Source organism: Vitis riparia, chromosome 15 (genome assembly GCF_004353265.1).
Source record: "Vitis riparia cultivar Riparia Gloire de Montpellier isolate 1030 chromosome 15, EGFV_Vit.rip_1.0, whole genome shotgun sequence".
Taxonomy (NCBI): Eukaryota; Viridiplantae; Streptophyta; class Magnoliopsida; order Vitales; family Vitaceae; genus Vitis; species Vitis riparia.
The window spans coordinates 14,311,917-14,336,499 of NC_048445.1; the positions used below are offsets into that span (position 1 = coordinate 14,311,917).

The 24,583-nt window shown below is 39.8% G+C and overlaps 1 protein-coding gene across 4 annotated transcripts in view; it reads right to left on the reverse strand.

Annotated features, from left to right (window-relative positions):
- LOC117931640 overlaps positions 1-24,583 on the reverse strand; it is a 133,507-nt gene that overhangs the window by 90,707 nt on the left and 18,217 nt on the right. For all 4 annotated transcript variants that reach the window (XM_034852636.1, XM_034852635.1, XM_034852634.1 and 1 more), the window contains exons 7-8: positions 17,706-17,816; positions 6,088-6,129 (exon numbers count right to left, since the gene is read on the reverse strand). In XM_034852636.1, the coding sequence (XP_034708527.1) occupies positions 6,088-6,129; positions 17,706-17,816 (153 nt within the window). The remainder of the gene's footprint in view (positions 1-6,087; positions 6,130-17,705; positions 17,817-24,583) is intronic.

Below are 24,583 nucleotides of genomic sequence, written 5' to 3' on the forward strand. Positions count from 1 at the left end.
GGCTTCCATGCCCTAAGTCTATTGAAGGGGCTAGGCCGAGGGGATTAAAACTCCCAAAGAGGCTAAGACTAGGGCCCTTCCCAAGCCCAGGCCCAAAAGAGGAAGCACAGGCCAAGCCTGAATGGGCCATGGCATCCTTACGCTGGCCTGTAACCACGTCGCAGGCACGAGAAGGGGGGGCTGCTGCACCAATCATGTCTGAGGGAGGGGCACGACTTCCCAAGACCAGCGGGGGCAGCTTTTCAGGCTGCGGAGAAAATGAAAGGGAGGGCTGGGATCCTACTGTCACAAGATGCTTCAAATGACCCTCCCCATGGGCTTATATAGGAGGAGGGAAGCTTCTGGAAACTCCCGGAGCCATCTACACTAAGACATTGGTGGGAAGAGTGTGGACGGTTCTAGAGATGCCTAGAGATGTCCACACATCTCTACACTATGGTGGAAGGCATGAGAGGAGTCCAAGGCTTTCTAGAGAATTCTAGAGATCTCTTGTATATTCTTGTACATAGGGTTGCACATAGATTAGTGTAGGGAGTTCTAAAATATTCTTGATTTGCAAGGAACCCTCCAAGGTTCTAGAGAGTTCCACTGGTGCTTATAAATAGGTGAGACCCTCATTTGGCCAAGGCACCACCCAAATCACTTCCTAACCAAGCAAGCGAGCTTCCAAGCACTTGTAAAGGCTTTCTTGAGTTAATAAGAGCTTCCATTCTTTAAAGAGTTGCCTACAAAGTTTCTTAAGCTTTTGAGTCGCGAGTGTCTTAGCCTAGCAAGCTAAGCATTGGGGAGCAAGGCTGACTTAGCAAGATCAAGCGTCTTGACTTGCCTAAGTGTCGCACGAGCTTAGTGAACAACTAAGTCCGTGACACTACGCTCTCCTTGGCGCGTGACGGGGCCGCCTTGTCTTTCTCGAGCTTCCAAGCATCGGCCCCGTGGGAGGGGAGCACAGTGGAGATGTAGACCTCGTCTTCCCACTAGAGCTGCAAAGCGAAGCAAAAGGGACCAGCTACTACCTGCAGCGAACTTGGGTGCTTCCACCCTCTAGTTTCGACGAGGATTCTAGCCCACTTAAGGTTCCGACGTTCGGGTGTGTTTTCATCCACAGCCACGAACCTCCCGCAAGAGTCTCCAAACTTTTTGAAGAGGCTTCTTCCCCAAAGATGCAGAGGGAGGCCTAGAATTCTGACCCAAACAAGGCGTGTGTCCCCTCTGTCTCCCTTAAAGCATCCCACAAAAGGCTTCCATTTTTCTAGGCAGAAGCGTCTTGCTCCTGAATGAAACACCCTCTCTGCTTCGTCTGCAAATTCGAATTTCAGAAGCAGAAGATTTTCTCACATTTGACAGTCAGAGGTTCCCTTCCAAGAACCAGGAGCTTTTTGCCCACGACCCAAAGGAAGCAAGGTCAAGGAGGTAGTCAGAGTCTCTCTCCCAAAAGCCCACAAGACACCTACCCAGCAACTCCTCGTCTATCGAGTGCTTCTTTCTCAGCTTCTATCCAGACGGCATCACGAGGCGTGGGACAATCCCACAGAGAAGAAAAGTCTCTGTTTATACTACTGCTAGGGGAAGCTTGAGCAGGAGTGTGGTTTTCCATCAGAGCTCCTTTCCACTGCAGGGGAGAGACTCTCAAGCTTCTCAGCTTACTAGCAAGAACTTTCCAGCCTCCTACAAGCCCTCATCCTTCACGAAAAGCCAAGGAGAATCTCTTGTTCTCTGCATCTCTTAAAACGCAAAACAAGAATTTCCCTGCATTATTCCTATGGAGCTCCAAACTGTAGTCTCTATTTCCTTCCGACCAAAACTTCTTGAAAGGAGTTCTTTCCTTTAGCCCACAACATGACTCAACCCCTTCTAACAGTAAGGACAGACCTTTCCCTCCAAATCTGATCCATGAAGAAAACTTAGGGCCTCTTTCACAGATTTTTCCCATGCACTTTTCCTTTGTGCTCTTCTATGCTAATCTCAAATGTCTTCAACTCGACACCGAACCAGCACCTACCTCCAGGGGAAGATACCGGCATCCTCAAACTCGAAAACTTGTTCTACTTCCGATTTGTCTTTAACAGATGTACCCAACAAAATTCTTATGTGATCATCAATGAATGTAACAAACCATCTCTTACCCATAATAGTATTATCGCTAGATGGCCCCCAAACATCGTTATGAATAACAAAAAATGGTTTGGTGGATTTATAAGGTTGTAATGGGAATGATGCACGATGATGTTTTGATAATTCACAAATGTCACATTGAAACAAAGATGAGTCTTGAGTCTTAAACAAACATGGAATCAAATATTTCAAAGACTGAAAGTTGGGATGGCCTAATCTAAAATGTCATAACATGATTTCATCGTCAAGAGAAATAGATATTGACTCAAAACAAGTACGTTGTGATTGTTTTCTCAAATCAGACCCATCTTCATGGAAATAGAGTCCTCCGCTTTGCTTAGCACTACCAATCGTCCTCCCCAATTTCAAATCCTGGAATTCACAATGAGATGGAAGGAAGTAAGCACGACAATTTTGGTCTTGTGTTAATTGACTAACAGACAAAAGGTTGCATGAAAGATTTGGGACATGAAGGACGCTGTGAAGAGTTAATGAGGAAGAAATAGTTATTGACCCTTTTCCTGCTATGGTAGATAAGGAACCATCAACTATTTTTATTTTTCTATTTCCTACACAAGGAGTATATAAGACGAAAACAATTTCGACAAACTTGTCATATGATTCGTTGCACCCAAATCTATGATCCATGGGAAACTAGGATTGGCACTAGTAAGTGTAGTGGAATAAGAGTTACCTTTCTAGGCCAATGAACATGAAGGAAACTTATTTTGGGATTGAAGGAATTTGCAGAGTTGCACTAGTTGTTCCTTAGTGAGAGGAAGAGTTTCTGAGGAAGTTTGTCTCCCTTGATCACCACTGTTAACCTAAAATGCACGTCCTTCATTGCTGGATTTTTTTCTTCAGATTTTGTGGCTTGCCATGCATCTCCCAGTAAGTCTCTCTTGTGTGCCAAGGCTGCTTATAGTAGTCACACCATGGTTTTTCCGACCGCTTGTTATTCTGCTTGTCACCTTCATGTTTGATTCCTCTAGAAGCAAGAGCAGAACTTTCAGATTCAGTTGTGGGCTTTTGATTAGCATCCTTGAGCATCACTCTTCGTCAAGCTTCTTCTCGCCTAACTTCACAGAACACTTCACGAATATTTGGCAGGGGTTTCCTCGCAAGAAAAACATACACTCTATCATTCTCCTCTCTCTTCATGTGTCTTGCACTATCACTGGTACAGTCCCAATCGTAATCATAGCACAAATCCAATTCTTGCCAAAGAGTCAACATCCCATTGTAATACTCCGTCACATCTCAATTCCCTTGCTTTGATTGCCACAACTTAGTTTTCAATTCAAATATCTGAGACAAGTTTTCCAAATCCAAGTATGTTTCTCGAATTGTGTCCCATACATCTTTGGTTGTTAGGAGAAACATAAATGGTTTTCCAAGAGCAGGTTCCATTAAGTTGATTAACCAGGTTATGATCATAGAATTTTCAGACCTCCATGTCTTGAATTTGGTGTCTTTTTCTGCTGGTTTTGTCACTTCACCAGTGAGATAGCTAATTTTTCCTTTTCCATCTATCACTAGCTTCATCAATTGCACCCACTCTACATAATTCTTGCCATTGAATTTGTGAACGATTATCTAAAGAGTATTGGAATTTTCAGAACTGTTGAATGAGACAGCAGGACCACTTTACGCTTCCTTTGTCGTTTCCTTGGTTGAGTCGCTTGATCTGGATGTATCAGTCATGGCCGTCTTGACCATTAAGAAACCCTAGCTGAGAGTCGTAGCTCTAATACCATAAAGATTTTTAGGGGAAAAAATAATCATTCATCTTATTGAATAAGCTGCAGATTACAAGTCAAATAGAAATCTCTTCCAAGAGAATCTCAACACCCTAACAAACTAGAACATGAAAATAGGAACAGAGATAACAACCTAGTAAATATCTAATCAACATATTCTGATTTTATTAACAAAAATCTAAACTAAAAAACCTATCTTTTCAGCAGAAAGTTGTGTTGTATTCTAAAATATCTCAAAATGACTCAAGGAAAGCGACTCTATTTCAAAAGAACACAGAAAAGAAACATTGAAATTTTTTCAGATGCAAATTGGGCTAGCTCCATAACTGACCAAAGATCAACCTCAAGATATTGCACCTATGTATGAGGGAATCTAGTTAATTGGTGAAGCAAGAAACAATCTATTGTACCTTGAAGCAATGCCAAAGCAGAATTTAGATCCATGACACATGGAATCTATGAAGGAATGTGGTTGAAGAAACTCTTAAACGAGCTGAAAATTACACTAAAAGATTCTATGAAAATGTTCTGTGACAATTAACCTGCCATAAGTATTGCTAAGAATTTGATTCATCATGATCGGACAAATCATGTGGTAATAGATTGTCATTTTATCAAGGAGAAGATAGAAGAAGGGACAATTTCATTGGTTTACACTCCAACAGCACTCCAGATAGTAGACATCCTTACCAAGCCACTTTCTAAAACCAACTTTGAAGACTTGAGATATGATCAACATTTACAACCCAACTTGAGAGGGAGTATGGAAATTTGGAGGAAATCCAGAATGTACAGCTATGTGCACAACTGTGTTACAACAACACTTGTGTTGTAACTGTGTTATCATTGTATCACAACTGTGTCATAATTGTATCACAGCTATGTCACAATTGTGATATAGTTGTATTTCACCTGATATAGTTGCATTTCCTATTCTAATTTTATTTCTTAATTTTATAAAAGACTTTCTCTCCTAAAATCAAGGATTAGATTTCTTTTCCAAGGCAGATGGCCCCAGCCATTCATATATAAATATCGATACAACAATTGGTTTGAAAATAAGAGAAAAATAAAAGAAGTATTTTTTTCTCCCTCAAATTTCTTCAATTAATAATAAAACAATAATAATAATAATAACAACAGTAATTAATAATAAAAACTAGTAGCTAAATTTAGAAGAAAGATCCAAAAAGAAGGATAAAAGGTCTTTCTCAAAACAAATGTACAAAGACACAAGTGGACTAACAAGAAGGCAGAGAGCTTCCCATAAAATCCCACCTAGGCTTCCCAAACCAACAGATTTGTCCACCAAAGTCCAGCATGATATTTCCAACAAAAGAAACAATTCCTCTTTTGAACAATTAGTCAGCTCCTTAATTTACCAATTTAGGTTTCTAAGAGGACAAATATCCTAAAATTATTGCAAGGTCCATAGCCCTTTCTAAACAATACAACAAAATGGAAAAAGTAAACAAACTACCTCACATGCAGCCTCATCTTAGACATGATATAAATAAATAGAGAAATAATAGATAGAACCACCCATTTGTGAGGTGTGGTATTATGTGTCAGATGGGTCTTTCTATCTATTATGTGTCAACCTCAATAACCATTGACTAGGCCCATAATTTGATTTCTAGAAAGTACATTCTAGGCTGAACCCATGTTATATAAGACCCTAGGTAAGTCCACTATTATCCAAAGAATGTCAAATTAAAGCTTGGGCCTTAGAGCCCCATTGCTTGGCACCTCTAGTAAACTTTTAAAGGTTTACCGCTTGTTTCTATCAGCTTTAGTGAGTTAATTCTAAAGCATTTAAAAATTGATCAAATCAAACCATGAGCCAAGGATCCTTAATCCTAGATAAAGTTTGGGGAGAGAGAGAGAGGGGAGGGAGAGTGAGGAAGATGATTGCACACAAAAAAATAAACTAATGACCAAAATTTTAAAAATATGAATTCAATTAGAATTAGGTTTCTTGAGTTTAATCTAGTCTATCCACCAAAGGCCTTGTAAACATGAAGTATCCATGTGAACAAAACTATTAGTGGCACAAGTAAACATGAGATCTACTTTCACATAACACATGGTATAATTTTCAAATATATCACATTTATTCTTATAACTAGAAAAGAGGAAAATCACATTGTCTGAAGTAACTATATTAAGATTGATAAAGAATAAGGGAGAAGACAACTTTTCATAGGAAGCTTACATGTGAAGTTCTAATCTTCCATTGCAGTTGATCATATAGAAGCTGCAAAAAAATTTAAAAAAAGAAAACGTTTAAGCCTGATTTGAAAAACCTACTCACATAAAAGATAAATAATACATCACTTGAGTTTGGACTAATCCAATTAGCCCTAAAGAGGAGGTTGTAATGCAGTAACAATAGGATTTGGAAATATCAATTGTCCATGCTAAAAGCTACAGAAAAAAAAATCAAATTACCTAATTATACTACAAATATTTCTCGTACTACACATCTAACCAAAAGTCTAACCAAATGAGTGAATGTTTCCATCTACTCCAAAACCGAAGAGTAATTTCTGTTCAGGTATGACAAGGGAAAGATTTTCTTTCTTAGCAAATAAACTACAGATATGATTTGTGTGCATATAAGGTGTACATACCAGAAAGAAAAACAACATATAAGAAAATCTAAACAAGAAGAATGACAAAACAATGTCTCGTTTTATTATATTAATAAATTTTATATTTGTTTCTGATTAATAAATAAATAAAATAAATAAATAAAAGAATGAAAAAACAATGCCTAGAGTCTCCTAAAAGGCAAAAGATAGAATTTCCTCAAGATCAACAGCTTCAACAGCTCAACATTTCGATCAAATGGGGATTGGACAAACTCATTTGGGATTGTTCCAGCACTCTTGAAGGGAGTCGCTTTTAAACTAGCTAGTAAAGTAGAAATACTTGCTCTACTTGAGGGTTTCTAATTTCCAAGAAGGCTTTTTTAAATCAGAAACAATACATTTTCATTTATCAATCAATTGATAAATATAAGAAGGACAAGCAATCCTTCTAAGATATACAAACGTAGGTACAAAATTCCAAGAACTAGAACCACAAAAAACTAGCCCATCCTCAGACAAACCGACATATATATAGAAGGGAAAAAAAAACAATGGAGACTCAAGGGGGAAGGAAATCTCCAACAACAGAGGTCATATGCTTTGCTCATTGTTTGTCTAATTGATCTACGACTTCATTAGCTAAACAAGGAATCAAAGAGAAGGAATGACCCAACTTATGTGCAATATCTATGATTTTACACATCCAGTTGTCAAACTTCCATGAACCTTTTTTCTTATTAGTCACCTAAGATATTACAATGGTAGAATATCTCTACAATTAGATTGGATAAGGATAAAGGTTTTCCCTGCATCAAAATATCTAATTATGTCAATATCTTTGCCTCGATGGCTAACCATATTTTGCATGCTTAGAGAAAGCTCTCAATATTGTACTGAAATGGTCTCTAATACACCTTCAATACCTATTTCTCCATGGTTACCTAATACACATCCATCAAAGTTAAACTTTACCAAACCTATTGGAGGGGAGGCTAGTCAATCAGTACCTTCTTCCTTAACCTAATTGAGCAGCAAGCACTTTTCCAATCTAGCACTAAAAGACACAATGGAATATTCTCATTAGGCTTGATGATTGAGACCCATAAGGAAGAGAAAAAGAAAATCGAGCCCTAAATGGCATCTAGTGATCTCCATCCATCCTCAAAAATCATTGCATTTCTCTCTAACCAAATAGCTTCATGGATTTGAGCAAAAGCCCTAATCAATGGAAATCTTCAGCAAAGGAAGTTAAACAGCTTGGGGCAAAACAGGAATAGCCCAAATTCTGATAGCACGGAAAGAGGAGAGGTTGAGGGAGCTAGAGGATCCACTCATTGTGGTTATTCAGTCCTGGTTTTACCTTCTAGTCCAGTAACCAGAGCAAAAGGGCAAATATGGGATAGGGCTTAAGGTTTGCAGGTAGACGACATCAGAGAGGCAACCTTGGCTCCTTTCTCTCGACCCTTGTTTTCAGTTGTCCCCTTTCCCCTATCTTGGTACCTCATTCTCTGTTATCTTCTACCACGACTTTATGCAACTCAATGCAACTGTCTTTGTCTCCTTCTAAACTCCCAGTTACCCCTAATGTGAATTCCACAAAAAATGAAGTTGGTGCATTACATGAGTATATTGTTGGCAGTCCTAATCTTGATGATGTGGAGTCTCATTTAGATTGTCCGAACCAAGTTTCTAAGGGTACTGCTTTCCTTAGGACACTGCCTAGCGTCCCTAGTGAGTCTCTTAACCTTATTACAGACTGCCCTTTTGAACCAGATTCATCCCCATTAGATGGTTTTCATATAGAGGGTCTTTCTCCTAGTAAAATGACTAGAGTTCAATGAGTTTTTACCTTTATGAATGTCAAGTTAGTCAAACTATTACCAAAATATCTTAGCCTTACGAAGTAACAAAGTAAAAGTGATGGATAAGGCATATTTTATGTGAAAGTACAGACCTTCCATAGTTTTTTGAGTTTTTTGGGAGTTGGTTTGAAGGTTAGGGGAAAGAGAAGTTTTGTTATAAAGATCATTAGCTGGAATGTTCAAGGATTAGGACCTAGGAAAAAAAGAAGGGTGGTTAAAGATTTTTTGCATCATGAGACCCTAGATATTGTGATGCTCCAGGAAACAAAGGGGGAGATATGTGACAAAAGGTTTGCGGGTAGTTTAAGGATAGATAAGAATAAGGATTGTGCTTCTCTTCCAACTTGTGGGCCTTTGGGTGAGGTTTTGATTATATGGGATTCAAACAAATTTAGTAGTAAAGAGGGGATAATAGATTCCTTTTCAGTCTCAGTCAAGTTATTGACAGATGGAGTTAGGCTCCTTTGGCTTACCTCTATTTATGGTCCTAACAACACTAATCCTAGGAAGGATTTTTGGTTAGAGCTCTTGGATCTTTTTGGTTTAACCTTCCCAAATTGGTGTGTGGGGGAAGATTTTAATGTCATAAAGAGAATTTCAAACAAATTGGGTAGTTCTAGATTAACATCCAGTATGAGGGATTTTGATGGTTTTATAAGAGAGTGTGAGTTAATTGATCCCCTTCTAAGGAATGTTTCTTTTACTTGGTCAAATATACAAGATTCCCCAGTTTGTAAGAGATTAGATAAAATTTTATATTCAAATAAGTGGGAGCAAAGTTTTCCTCAAAGTCTCCAAGAAGTTCTTCCTCGATTGACCTCTAATCATTGTTCGATTGTTTTAGACACCAATCCATTTAAGTGGGGACCAACTCCTTTTAGATTTGAGAACGTGTGGTTGTTCCATCCAAGATTCCCCAGTTTTTCATATAAGGATAAAGCTCTTTGGCTTAATGGTTTCACCATTGTTGTGTTTCAAGAATGTTGGGATATTAAGGAGGATTTAGTGAGGGTGTTCTCAGAATTCCACATATGTGGGGTAATAAATCATAGCACAAATGCCACCATCATTGCTTTAGAGCCCATAAAGAGTCAGACCAAAAAGATTTCCAACTTTAGATTAACCACTTATTTATATAAGATCATAGTCAAAGTCTTATCAAGGCATTTACGAGGTGTTTTTACGCAAGGAGCTTTTGTTCAAGCGAGACAAATATTACATGCAGTGTTGATAACCATGGTTCAAAGTCACAATATCGATCATTGACTCAAAGGTTCCTAAGGCACATTGGTCTCGATTTATAAGATTAGTATCGAATGCTATGCAAAATAGGTTAACTTAAGAATTCCAAACTTTTTAAGGGAATTGTTAAAATTATCACAAAAATAAATGCAATCATATAGACTAAAAAAATTAATAAATAGAGTGAACATTACCCACATAGTGATAGAAGCATGCTGAAATAAATTTAAAACTTTTTTATTTATCACCTCATACTAAATATTAAATAAAACTAGTAAAAGAAATTATTTTTATGATAAATTTGTTTAAATTAAATATTTTGAAAATTTAAAAAAAAAATCAACCATTAAAAAATAACCATGAATCACCTTTTAAAATATAAATATCATTTTTCCTATCAAATATATTCTAAAAAAACCGTTATAAAAGAACAACAAGATTTTTTATTAATTTCATTTTCATTTGAATAAATAAATATATTTTTTAGTACTTTTTTTTTTATAGATAATCACAAATATATTAAAGGGCAAAGGCCACAAAGGATACAGGGAGTATACAAATCAACCTAAAATAAGAACACAAAAAACAAGCACCCTTACCCACCCTTAAGTGGCCGCTAGCCACTCCAAAAAGCCTAAGAACGAAAAGGACTCCTCTCCAATATACACCCTAGCCCAACTCCACAAGGTACATTCAAAAGAATTTTTGAGTTTCTATATATCTAACACACCTCTCCTAAAAGCTAATCTATTCCTCTCCTTCCATACCGTCCAAAAAATACACAACGGGATGGAATTCCAAATTTTTTTCCTTTTTTTCCCCACAAAAGAGCCCCTCAAACTTAATAACGCCTCTTTAACTAACTCTGAGAACACCCACTGAACCCCAACAAGGGCAAGAACGATCTCCCATAGGGCCCTTACCACTATACAATGTAAAAGAATGTGATTTACATTTTCCTCTTCACAACCACACAAAAAACAACAGTTAAGGAGCTGCCATCCCCTTTCTTGAAGTCTATCCAAGGTGAGAATCTTCCCCCACGCGGCTTTCCAAGCAAAAAAGGCCACTTTGGTTGGGACCTTGTCCACCCAAACGCATTTAGTCGGAAAGGCGCATGCATTGGTAACAGCCAGCACATTGTAGGCAACCTTAACCCCATATTTGCCATGACCCCCACCTTTCCATAGCACAGGTCCTCCTTTGAAGATATCCTGAAGTCCCTGAGCATATTAAGCAATCCTCTAATCAAGTCCAGCTCCCAATCATTAAAATCTCTATGAAATCTAAGATTCCAACCTCCTTGACCAATGCTTGGGTCCCACATCTCATTAACCGTTGCATTCCTGTGAACCGCCAACTCAAAAAGCTGGGGGAAAGATTGGAACAACGCCGCGTTACCACACCACTAGTCAGTCCAGAATTTAACTCTAGTCCCCTTCCCCACCTTAAACTTTATGTTATCCCAGCACCATTTTGCTTCCTTCAAAATCTCCTTCCAAACCCCCACTCCATAAGTTCCACGAGCTTCTTTAGTTCTCCACCCAAAATCTTCCTGACCATATTTCACCCCAATCACCATCTTGCAGAGATTATCCTTTTCAATGGCAAATCTCCATAACCATTTACCCAACAACGCTTTGTTCAAGGGATCAATCTTCCGAATGCCAAGGCCACCCTTCTCCTTTTGAGTGCACACCACCTCCCAATTAATTAAGTGGACTTTCCTCTCCAAACTTCCCCCTCCCCAAAGAAAGTCTCTTTGTAATTTTTTGAGTCTATTTGCAACACTCTTAGGCATTCGAAAAAGGGACATATTGTAAATAGGCAAGCTGGCCAGAGTGCTCTTGATTAAGGTGATACGCCCGCCCTTTGATATATATTGTCTTTTCCACTGAGCTAATCTTCTCCTCATTCTCTCTTCCACCCATCCCATATAGAGATAGCTTTGTGGTGGGCTCCAAGGGGCAACCCCAAGTAAACAGTGGGCAGCAACCCCACTTTGCACCCAAGCTCCATACCCATTTCCTCAATTTCTTCCGCCTCACCAACCGGAATTAAGACGCTTTTATCTAGATTAATTCTGAGACCAGAAGACGCCTCAAACCAAGCCAAAATCCAGCTTAGAGCGGATAGTTGCTCTTTCCTAGCTTCACAAAAGATGATTGTATCATCAGAAAAAAGAAGATGTGAAACTATCATCTCCTCTCCCCCTCTCCCCTGAATTTTGCATCCTAACAAGAAGCCCCCATCAACCGCCCTTCTTATCAGATTGCTTAGCACTTCCATGCCCAGCACAAAGAGATACGGGGAGAGAGGATCTCGTTGCCTTAGCCCCTTGGAATTCGAGAAGACGCCAGTCGGCACCCCATTGATCATGACTGAAAATTTGGCGGTTGAGATGCACCACCAAATCCACTCCATCCACCGCAACCCAAAGCCCATTTTAAACAGAACTTTCATGAGAAAATCCCAATTAATGTTGTCATAGGCTTTTTCAATGTCCAATTTGCAGATCAACCCTTTCTCATTCCTTTTGTGCCAGAAATCAATCACCTCATTGGCAATAAGTGACGCATCCAAAATCTTTTTACCCCTCACAAAGGCACTTTGATCCCCAAAAACCACCTTGTCTAACACCTTCTTCAGCCTATTCGCCAACACCTTAGCCAAAAGCTTGTACAAACTCCCTAATAAAGTGATTGGCCGGAAATCTCCCAGGTCTTCAGCCCCTCCTTTCTTAGCGATAAGGACTAAGAAAGTGGAATTGAGGCTTTTGGCAAAAGATCTTTGGTCATAGAATTCTCTAAACAGGTCCATAATCTCCTCTTTCACAAGCTCCCAGCTTGATTGCCAAAAGGCAACTATGAAGCCATCTGAGCCTAGAGCTTTATCACCATTCATATCCATTAGGGCAACGTAAATTTCCTTTTCAATAAATGGCATCTCCAAGACTTCAGCTTCACGGGAATTGAGGCGATTAAGGTGCAACCCCTCAATATCCGCTCTCCAACCTGGCTCTTCTAATAGCAAATGCTGAAAAGCATTCACTATCCCCTCCCTCACCTCCTGGTCCTCAGTCATCCATACTCCATTAATTTTAATTCTATCCAGAGAATTATTCCTTCGGTGAGCATTTGTCATCCTATGGAAAAAGTCAATGTTCCTATCCCCTTCCTTAAGCCACAACTTCCTTGACAATTGTCTCCAATGGGTCTCTTCCATTAAGACCCATTTTTTAAACGAGTCCTTGGCTTCTTTTTTCAGCTCAGTTTCTCCTTCAAACAGACTCCTCTCACTTTCCACCCCGTCCCAGAACTCCACTTGTTGAAGGGTTGAGTTCTTATTGGCTTCCAGCCTACCAAACACCTCCCTGTTCCACTTTAATTTTTTGCTTCAGCTCCTTCATTTTAGTGGCTAACCTGACATTGGCCCTCCCTCTCACCTCAACCCCCTACCACCAGCCCCGAAGAAGGTCAGTAAAACCATCAGCTTTAAGCCACATATTTTCAAACCTAAACGGGGAAGGACCCCTCCTTAACCCAACCCCCATCAACAAGATAGGAAAATGATCTGAGGTAGGTCTGGGCAACCTACTTTGCACGACCTCATTGAAATGATCAAGCAAACTCTGGGTCACTAGGAACCTATCCAATCTGGCCCAAGCCTGATTATTCCTCCCCCCACTCCATGTAAGCACACCCCCTTGCAATGGAAGGTCAATGAGCTTTAACACATCAACAACCTGAGCAAACCTTCTCATTGCAATCGTTAGCCTTCCCTGATTACTTCTTTCCCTCAGGGAAAGGATGACATTGAAGTCACCCCCTAGACACCAAGGATCATCCCAAATGCCTCTAATTGCTCCTATCTCCTCCCACATCCACTCCCTTTCTTCTCTAGAGAAAGGCCCATACACACCACTAAACATCCAAACTAGCCCATCTTCCACGTTCCTCAACCTACAAGAGATTGAGAAATTTCCCACTTCCATTTCAATCACTTCCAAGGTCCTCTTATCCCAGCAGATCAATAAACCTCCTGCAGAACCATGGGCATCCAGGGTACCCCAATCAAGAAATCTACCAATGCCCAAGCTTCTCACCAGCCCCTCTGTCATTGCCTGAATTTTGGCCTCCTGGAGACAGAACAAATCCACCCTTTGACTCCTGATCATGGCCTTCATCACCTTTCTTTTTGAACTGTCGTTAGCTCCCCAAACATTCCAACTTAAGAGTCTTAGCTTCATTTAACCAACATGATCTGACACCCTCTTACTTGCATTCCACACTTCTGTTTCTTCCCCCCCCCCCCCCCCCTCGTAGTTAATTGAGCATTCTAGTCTTTTCAATTCCCTTTCAAACTTAGATTTTTCTAGAAGGTTTTTGTTGTGGACTCTTTCCCTTCTCTTTCGAATTTTAACCAAAAAATCCAAAATTTCTTTCTCCAGACCTTCTGTCGAAAACCCCAAAAACTTACTGAATTTGGCCAACTCACTCTCCTCCCATCCCTTTCCTTCTCATGGCAAAGATTGAACTAAACACAACTCCTTTCCATAGTTGTCCTTGTAGCCATTAATAACCTCTGTCAATTCCCCGCGGCTTAGATTCTCCTCTTCTAGGGGTCCTGGGGTGAGAAGCATGTGTAAGGGGATTTCCCTCTGGTGATTCACCCTATCATCCCCAGAAAGGTCACAATACTCCCCCAATGGAGTCCGACAAAAAAAGAAAGAAGGAGAAGGTGATGACCCAGACTCCAACAAACCACTAGGGTTAGGAGCACACCCGTACCTCGACGCTTCCTCAATTAGGGCGTTGTCGGTCCTTGACCTCTCCACGGAATAGAGCTCTTCCTCAATTTGCTTCCGCCGGCCATCTTTTTCCCAAAACGGAAAGCTTTCAGTGTCTGGATCCCTCAGATGACTTGGACCAGCCCACACTAGAGGCAGGGCCATCCCAGAGCAGCCCACCAAAGATTAGGGTGGGCCTCGGCAATCGTCCATCCCAGCCGGCCCAGGCGCCCCAATGGTTTCCAAGGCCTTTAGCCTCCTAGAGCCCTCTAAAGGCGAAGGCCCAAACAAATACGACCCAGCCTTAGGAGATGAGACTGGATCAAGCCCAACGGGCCCAGAGCCCAAATCGAAGCTTCGAAAAGCCCTATTAGGGCCAAGCATAATGGGCTCCCCTTGCAGGCCTTCCTGGTCCCCCACTGATGACCCAACTGGGCCTCGAGACCGAGCCCAAAGGAGCCCCGGCCCACCTGTCTGCCCCCTCGTCCCATCAACAAACTGCAGGTGGGTCTCGATCCTTGCGTCGTCCACCTCTTCCAGCACGCGCTTGCCCGTGCGTGCACAAACGTCACCCTCAACCTCCCCTTCTACTCCGCTGTTCTTCCCCCTCCTCTCTGCCGGCAGCACTCTCATTACTGGCCTTACCTCCCACCACAGGGTTAGCGAATAACACACCCCTTCAACCCCAATTTCTATCATGCTAGGGATCTCCTCGCCGGTTAGCTTCACCAGGATCCTTGCCCACGGCAGCTCCTCCAGCCTCTCCGTCTGAGAATCAATCGCTAAAAATCCCCCACACTTCTCCCCTACCTTTCTAAGGGTGTCCCGATCCCATAAAGAGATGGGTAACCCCACGATTCTCACCCATGCCTCATTCTTTTTCTCTCCTTCCAATAGACATCCCGTCTTAGGCTCCATTTCTGTAGTCGCAGAAATGTCTTCCCTATCAAAATTCCTCCCAGATTTAGAGCTTTTTCGGCTTCAACTACCATCTCAAACTCCAGCAGCACCTTTCCCCTTTCCAACTTAGCCAAACCTAAGTTGCCCTTCAACCCCCAAGATCGTGCCATTTGGTTCCCCCAACTTCTCAAGTCATCCCCCTTCACTGACTTTGGATCCCACGAGCTAACAAGGCAATGATCCAACCTCTTTAAGTTTCGGCTAAGGTCCTTGTGGCTTATTTCCACCCTAGCCACTGACCTGCCATTGCGATTTTGCAACTTAACCACTTCCGCAAAACTTTTCCCCAAACTGGGCACCAACGGCATCGCCTCGTCCTCCTGACTCTCCTTCCACTCCGTAGCAACACCCAAAGCCCTAAGCGTCTCCACCATAGCAACCCGGCTCCCTTTCCCTCCTCTTTCTTTGGGGATAAAGATGTTAAACCTTTTCTTCTCCAGATCCTCGACACCCAGACGGATGAAGCATCCCCCCTTATTTTTCATCACACAACAGTGAGTAGATCCTCCCTCTTTCCCTCCAATTTCTTACCCATTTGCCTGTTCGTGTATCCTTAATGCACAGAGCCAAACCTTCCACAAAAAGGCCTAGACTATCCGGACCCATCTTAATCCACGAAGACACCCCTCTTTTCCTTTCCACAATAATGACTTGCATTTTGCCCTTCTTCTCTTCTGCCTCGATCTCGAAGGTCTTCGACTCCACCTCGAAGCTGCTCTTCCACCGGCTGTTCCAAGGCTCCAAGCTGCCAATATTTTTGCACCATCGCTCGCATACAGAACCACTCGCTCTCACTCTCTCCAGCCCTCTCTCTCTCCCTCTCCTCCATTTCCCCTCTACAAATGCATTTTGAAACTTGGACTATATATATATATATATATATATATATATTTTTTTAGTACTTCTATCCATTAATTTTAAATTTTTATATTAATATTTATATCCTATTTATTTTATATAAACTTAAATATTTATAATTAATTCATATAATCCCAAATACCCAATCAAAATCCTCTCTCCCATTTCTCGGCAAAATACCCCTTTCATCTTCTTTGCACAATACCCCTTTCACCTCTCAGCTGACAACTTCTCACAATGAATTAACTAAAACAAACAAAATCGTGGTAGCTCTGAAAGATGGTTTTCCAAGGCAAAGCAGTCTAATCACCTAGCCACGAAACTTGCATCACATCCACTAAGACTACAGACCATAAATGCTTTTCATAAGACTATGCCATAAGGAATCACACTCATTAGGAAATTGACATAATTGCCCCAAAATATAACTACATATAGGAATGGATTTTTATTTTGTAGTTATTTTCGTTCTCAATAACACTTATTCTTCATTAGGATTTTAATGTTTTTATGCTTTTTCATGAAACTGTTTACAAATCAAGAGAAGAATCAAAGTGTTCATATGATAGAAGTATTTGTTTCAAGTGTTTCTTATCAAGAAAATGAGATGCATGAGACAAACAGCACACCACTTTCCTAGAAAGAGGGTATTAAGTGAATTGTATAAGTTCTGATGAACAGAATACAACGTTCTTGTGCTGCAATAGCAGCTCATTTCTCAGAAATTATTTCTGAGATTCTATTTCTTGACAGTATGAAAACAATTAGCAAAATAAAACTTTTAAAAGCTAATCATATTTTGAGTAATCAGATGCCAAGGAGCAGAATATGAAACTGCGGCACTGTAACAAAAGCATCTAGACATTCTTCCTACGTTGATGCATAAAAAAATTTTATTGCATCACAATATGCGAATACATATACCACTTTTAGGGGAAAAAAGTCAGTAGAAAAATAGGTTTCCTTACCAACATGTATAAATACTAAATGTACCAAAATCAATATCTGAGGACACCGATATGCATAAAACATAGAAGCACATCCAGAAAACAAAGTAATAAAAATGCAATAGAATAATACGAAGAATATCAAAAAGGATACTATATATGACCATGCAAGAGCAACAAACAAGTGACTATTTGTAACATGCTGCTTCAGGACATGGAGAACCTTTGTAGACTGCAACTCACACATGGTAGACCATCTCTGACCAGCCATCATATAAATGTCAGACCTAAAGGCATCAAAGCCATTCATGTGGTTGATGTCATGCCCAGATCACAATCACCAAAGTATGGAATATCATTTGCACTGAGCAATACAGATAGCTTCTGGGAACCAACAATCAACACGGAGCATTGATGTGCTCTTTGTTGTTGGCTTTTGGGAGCAAGGAAAGGTCAAATGGCAGGTCATCTCATGAATGAGTGGCAGTCTCAAACACATACTTCAGAACTTGGAAGGGGTGATCCACAGACAAATCGCCTATTGGTCATGCACATATTTCCATGAGTTGTTTAGTTAATACCTTTACACAGTTGGAAATAGCAGAAGCATTTATGACATGGGGCCAAATACTATATTCAGCCAACAATCCAAGCAGGGACGACGTAAAGACATATCTCTCATCCTCTACAACCTGGAGAACAACTATGCCTTTAGCAAACATAAAGACATTAATGCAGACTTAGAAACCAAAAGAACAGGAAAAAGATAATGCAGAGAGAAAAATGTGAGAAAATGAAAAAGATATAAATAACTAAATATAGTTCGCGAGTCACTCGGCTAGAGTGTTATAAAGAAATTCAAGAACCAGTATGTATTAGTAATCTTGACCAAGGAATATGCTGACAAATATGATAACAACCACTACTTGATATGGTTGCAGAAATGAAACTATTTACCATTAGACATTGAATCAGTGAGTATGAGAACGTCTAAGCTACCAGGGGCTAAACTCCAAATTAATTGGAAACAATGTTATACCTTTATAAGGAAATATATAGGGCAAACTTGGTATTTAAAGGATGATTCAGAAGGAATTGAAAATTTGAAACTTATGTATAACTTGAGTTATTTAGTATTTGCACTAAAGAATGATGTAAACAATTTGAGGAAACAAAGAAATGTCCACAATGTATATTACCAAGAGAAATAGATAAGTTCTGGAAGAAAGAGCTTGTATGAAAAAGTGTAACAACTTAATACATACAAATCATTTCTCTTCACAAACTTTGTGAATAAAGCAAGGGCTGTAAATACATGATGGATGAAGCCTTATTCAGGGAAAAGCTATTTTAATGTTGTAGAGGCTCCAAAACTAAACATGAACCTTCTTGCATGAAACATGAACAACTAGTAAAATGTAATTTAAATGAGATCACAAGAAGCAAGCAAATCAATATAGTGAAGTACATACATCAATCTAGCAAAGGAAATAACAGAAGAGAGAGAGAGAGAGCAAATGAGAAAAGAAAAATGGAGTAAAAGAAACTAGAGAACTTAGGGTTTCTGTCTATTACATTATATTTATACTAATCGCTTATGTTTTCACTGGAATTGGTAAAACTGTAAAAGTAATAAAGTACCATGTAATAGATTTGATGACAATTAATTACAAATACTAACATTGCCAACAAAAAATATGATGGGACAGTTGAATCACCTCCCTAAGGTTTGCTGAAAATACAGGGAGCTACCCTTAGATTAAGTTGGCCACTAATGGTGGAGAAAAATTGTATTTCTCATATGTTAAATGTATACAACCTTGAAATATCTACAGCGGCAGAAGAGAAAGAATAAAGAAAGAAATATTAAAGATCCCTACAAATCAGGGATTATACACACAAATCCACACGGTTGTGTATGCACACAGTTGTGCATAGATATAAACAGTTGTGTGCACACACAGCTATACACACACTGTTGATATGTCACAAATGTATCTTCCACAACCCCCTTTAAGCTAGTGAATAGATATTATCCATTTCTAGCTTGATAATGATTTCTTGAAATCGAGTACTGGCTAATCGTTTCGTTAAGACATCAGCTAATTGACCTCTAGTGGACATGTATGGTGTGCAAATTAAGCCACTGTCCAACTTCAACTTAATGAAATGTTTGCCTACTTCCATATGCTTGGTTTTATCGCATTGTACCTAGTTATGTGCAATGTTGATGGTTGACTTATTGTCAATAAGTCTCATTGGCATCTCCTATTTAATCTTCAAGTCCTCCAAGATGATCTTAAGCCAAAGCAACTCATAGATTCCTTAGGTCATTGCACAAAACTTTGCTTCTATACTAGATTTTGCAACAATGTTCTGTTTCTTACTCCTTCAAGTTACAAAATTCCTTTCAAGAAAAATGCAATATCATGTAGTAGGCCTTTCATCAACAACCGATCCTGCCTAATCTACATCAGTATAGGCCTCCAATAATAGTTCAGTGCTTTTCTTAAACAAAATTCCTTTCCCTAGAGTTGCTTTTTTTTTTTATTATTTATCAGAAACCAAGAAAAGTATATTAATAGAGGAAAAGAAACAAGAGAAAGAAGATACAGCAGAAAGAAGAGAAACAAGAGAAAGAGAAGAAACCAAAAGAAGGATGAAAGGTCCTTCCCACAAAACAAAAACTGAACAAAAGAGAAAACACCCAACTAAAGAAAACTAAAAACACATAAAAAACCCAACACTCTCAAACTTTTAGATAGTGTAGGATTCTGTATATAGCCTTTAGATGAACTTCCTTCAAGTTATGCATAAATTGATTTACTAGGCTGACTGCATAGGCTATGTCAAGTCACGTATGTGAGAGGTAAGTCAGTCTACCAACCAATCCCTAGTACATACCCTTGTCCACGATTGCATCCTTACTTGCTTCTCCAAACTTCTTATTCGGATCAATAGATGTGTCAGCTAGTTTATGTCCAGTTTTCTAATCTCTTGCAATAAGTCAAGAACATACTTCTGTTAAGAGACAAAAATTCCCCTTTTTGAGTGAATCACTACCATTCCCAAAAAATACTTTAGTTTTCCAAACTACTTCATTTCAAACTCTTTTGCCAAGCAACACTTCAATGCTTCTCTTTCTTCAAGATCATTTCCAGTCACTATTATATCATCCACATAAACCAGTTGGGCAGTTACTCCCCCCAAGATCGAGTGTTTAACAAATGAAGTATGTTCATCATGGCTTTGTAGCCAACAGCTATCATGACTTTGGCAAATCTTCCAAACCAAACCCGTGGAGTTTGTTTTAGCTTGTACAAAGCTTTCTTCAATTTACATACCTTTTTTCTTTTCAAGTGCATATAAAAGCCAGGTGGAAGATCCATATAAATTTCTTCTTTAAGCTCTCCATGTAGAAACGCATTTTTCACATCAAACTATTGTAAGTCACAAACAAATTGGGTAGCTAAAGAGAGTAAAACTCTAACAGTGTTCATCTTGACTACTGGTCCAAAAGTCTCTTGGTAATCTACTCCATATGTCTAAGTATAGCCTTTAGCAACATGTTTGGCCTTGTATCTCTTAAGAGAACCATCTGCCATATACTTTACTATGAACACCCACTTACACCCTATTGGACTCTTTTCCTTGATAACTCAACCACATCCCAAATCTCATTCTTTTCAAGTGCTTCCATGTTGCCCTCTTGGCCCTCATGGCTTGTTTCCACTCACTATTTAGTGCCTTGGATAAGGTCTTCAATATAGCTATGGCATTTAGGCTAATGAGACAATTTCTATGAGATGATAACAATCATTCATAGGAAACAAAATGGGAAAGTGGCTATAAAGGGTGTTAAGTACATGTCCTTGTGTCTTTTCTCATTGCAATGGGTAGATTTAAGAACCACTTTCTAGTGTCTTTACTCTAGATGGCAACCGGTTTATAAGATGAGCAATAGTTAGTACCGCTTTCCTCCAATATGATTTAGGAACATTTTGCTAGAACAAAAAAGCTTTTGTAACAGCAAAGAGATGACCATTTTTTCTTTCAACAACTCCATTTTGTTGGGGAGCACTAATGCAAAAGAATTCATAGATAATAACTCCTTTTTTAAAATAAGGAGATAAGACTTGATTGAAATAATCTTTTGCATTATCAGACTTAAAATTCTTGATATCCACTCCAAATTGAGTCTTGACCATATGGTGAAAATTAGAAAATATAGCACTTACATCCGATTTTTGTTTTGAGAAGAAAGATCCAAGATATTCAAGTGCAATCATCTATAAATGAGACAAACCATCTAGAGCCTGAAATATTAAGAATTGTGGAAGGACCCCAAATATCACTATGAACTAAGCAAAAGGAATTGAGGCTCTTTTATTACTTATTTGAAAAGAAGCACAATGGTTCTTTGCAAATTCACAAACATCACAATATAATTTTTCTACATCAATTCCTTTGAACAATAAAGGAAACATAATTTTAAGAACGTCAAACAACGAATGTCCAAGACGACAATGATGAAGCCAAATCTTATTTTTTAATGTGGATGGCATTTCAGAAAGGAATAATAAGGGTGCCTGATTCTCAATCTTATTTTGACCAAATGACAACTCAAGATAATAAAGTCCATCCTTTTCTGTAGCATGTACAATCATCTTCCTTGTACCCTATTCCTAAATACACCGTGAGAAGAATAAAAAAATCACATGACAATTAAGTTCTTTGGTAAAAAGATGAATGGAAACAAGATTGGTGGAAAGCTTAAGTACATGTAGCACATTTTTCAAAACTATGAATTTATTCAAGTTAACTCCCCCTTGACTAGCCACAGTGGCTAGAGAGCCTTCAGCAATGGCTATGTTCTTACTATTAGGACATGGGCTATAGGTACTAAACTTTTGTGAGGAATGAGTCATATGAACTGTCCTGAATCGATGACCCAAGAGCCTAGGAAAGACATATCCAACACACTAAAAGCAAGAGAAGAGGAATACTTACTTGACTGAGCAAGACAGCAAGCTCCACTAGGACTCTCAAGGGTTCCTAGGAGATCCTTCAATTTCTCAATCTCTTCCTTGTTAAGTTCAATATGTTCACTACCACCAAAATTCACCCTCTCTTGTTACAAGTTTTCATTAATCTAAGTGTTGGTGAAGTGTGTCTGAGTTCTCTATTGATCTAAGTATGGATTTTCGAACGGTTGAAGAAGGTTGTGGAGTTTCCAAAATCTCCAGGTTTCATTCGAAAGTTCAGGGGTACATCAAGAACACATTTGGTGGAAATCTATTTCAAAAACAAAGGAAGATACATTTGAATTTCGTAATTCGTCACAAACAGAAAATCTTCCTCTCTGATTATTCTTGAATGTGTCAAAGGTAAAGGATGGGAAGCCCAATGGAAGTCAATATTCTTTGTGCCTAAGAGCCCTTTTCGTTTAGTTATGAGAATAGAGGAGGTGGAAGCAAAGGTGAAAAATAAAGAAGGGTTGGTAGGGTGGTCTAGAGACAGGTCTTATGCAAGAGTGGTGGAAGAATAGGGTCCAAGGAAATGAGCTCTCTTACCAGTTGGAAAGTGGGTTGGAGCTGTGATTTGTGAAGGTCAAGCTGTGGTTCAAGATTGGGGTGTTGTAGGTAAGACTCTTGCAAGAATGATGGGGATCAGGGGAATGATTTCCATAAACCCTTTTTAAGCTTTTAAAGGTGTCTTCTTCGTGAATTCAGTTGAAAGAGCGGACTGGCTTCAGGTGCAAGGAAGGCAGGTTTCGAGAGGAATGGTTTTTAGGTTGAGGAAATGGTCGCCAAGAGAAAATACAGTAGTTCTTGGAAAATTCAGGAGGGCTTGGATAGAGTTACGGGGTCTCCCATTCCATCTATAGAATGAAAATCGGTTGTGGTTCATAATGAAGAATTGGGGGAAGGTGACAGAAGTGGATTGTGATAGTTTAAAACTTATTGATTTATCAAAGGTTAAAGTGAAGGTGGAAATGAATCCAAATGTGGTGTTGTTGGCGCTATTGGAGGTGATAGATGTTGCATGGGTTTTTACAGTTGCAATCACAATCATCGAAGGTGAAGAAGGAGAAGTTTCGAGAAAGCTCAAGTTAACTCGCTGCATAAGTGAGTCGGCTTCAATGGGAGATGGCGTGGTGTAAGGTACTTCACCAGCTTGGAGGACACGTGGCAAGGCTAGGATAGCTATGGGGAACAGTTGCCACCCACTTTCGTTGGTCTCAAATATCATTTCAAATTCAAATGGGCTTGTGAAGCAGGGGATTGTAATAAAGGAAAAAAAAGGCATGCACAGGGAGAGAATCAGGCCCAATTGAGAAGGAAAGCCCAGGCCTATCCAAAGGTTTCCTGGGTATTGGACCAAAGCCTTTTGCAGGCCAGCCTAATGAAGGCAAGGCCCGCTCCGGAGAAGGCCCACGTTGCAGCAAAGACAGTGGGTTGTTTTCTCTCATCTCTGAAGACCAAGCCAGTTTGAATGGCCTAAAGTTAGAAGACAAAGTTGTTTTGCTTCCAAAGTGCTGAAGGTTATGGAAGAAGATGGGTCTAAGGAAGCTCCACCAAAGAACATCAGTCTCTATGCACCGAGATCCCACCATAGTCCAAGTAGGAAGTTAAGTAGCAATCGGGTGAGAAGCTTGCCTTCGTCATTTGTTTGTGAGAATTTGCAAAGTCCTGTGCCTTGGAGTGGTGAGGCGAACAGAGAATCTCGGTCTCAAGAGTGGAAGCTTTCCTCGAAGGCTGAGTTTTTCTGGGAAGAGAGAGTGTTCCTCAAAAGGAGGTAGCAAGGCTATCAAATCTCCAAGGGCCGATCAAGGAGGCTGAGGAAGCTTTGAGGCCTTTCGTGTTAAGCTCGAGGGATGGTCCAGATGGGGCTAAGGTCAGAGATGGGTCTCAACACCGCAGGTGTCTCATTCAGGTACAGTCTTCTACTCCACTTTCCTTGGCTAAAGGCAGGTTTTTAGAGGGGGCTTTCGAGGTGTCTTCTTCTCCTTTCTCCCCTGTTGTTTCTCTTCAATCTCAAAGTCATTTTGTGCCTTCTTTGACCCCCCCTCCTTCCGATCCCAAAGCCGTGGTGTCCCTAGTAGTCAAGCCCAACCAAGAGTTCGAGGGCATTTTAGAGCTTCTTCCCAAATAAGGTGTTTGTCTCAGGTGTCAGGTCCTGCTCAGATGGAGGATTTCCTTATTGAAGGCATCTCTCCTTCGAAAATGGCTTCCATTAAGTCGGTTCTGGGTACATTGAATGTCAATATTGTCAAATACAATAAGATTGGAGTTCAGTCAGCCAAAAGCAATGGCTGCTCAATGGAGAAGGTGTATTCCAAAACGAAGAACAAAAATTCTTCTGACGCACCTAGCTTTCTTTAGTTTCTTGAGTCCTCTGGTGTCTTCGGGGTTTTTTCAGTTTTTATGATAATTATTAGTTGGAATACTAGAGGTAT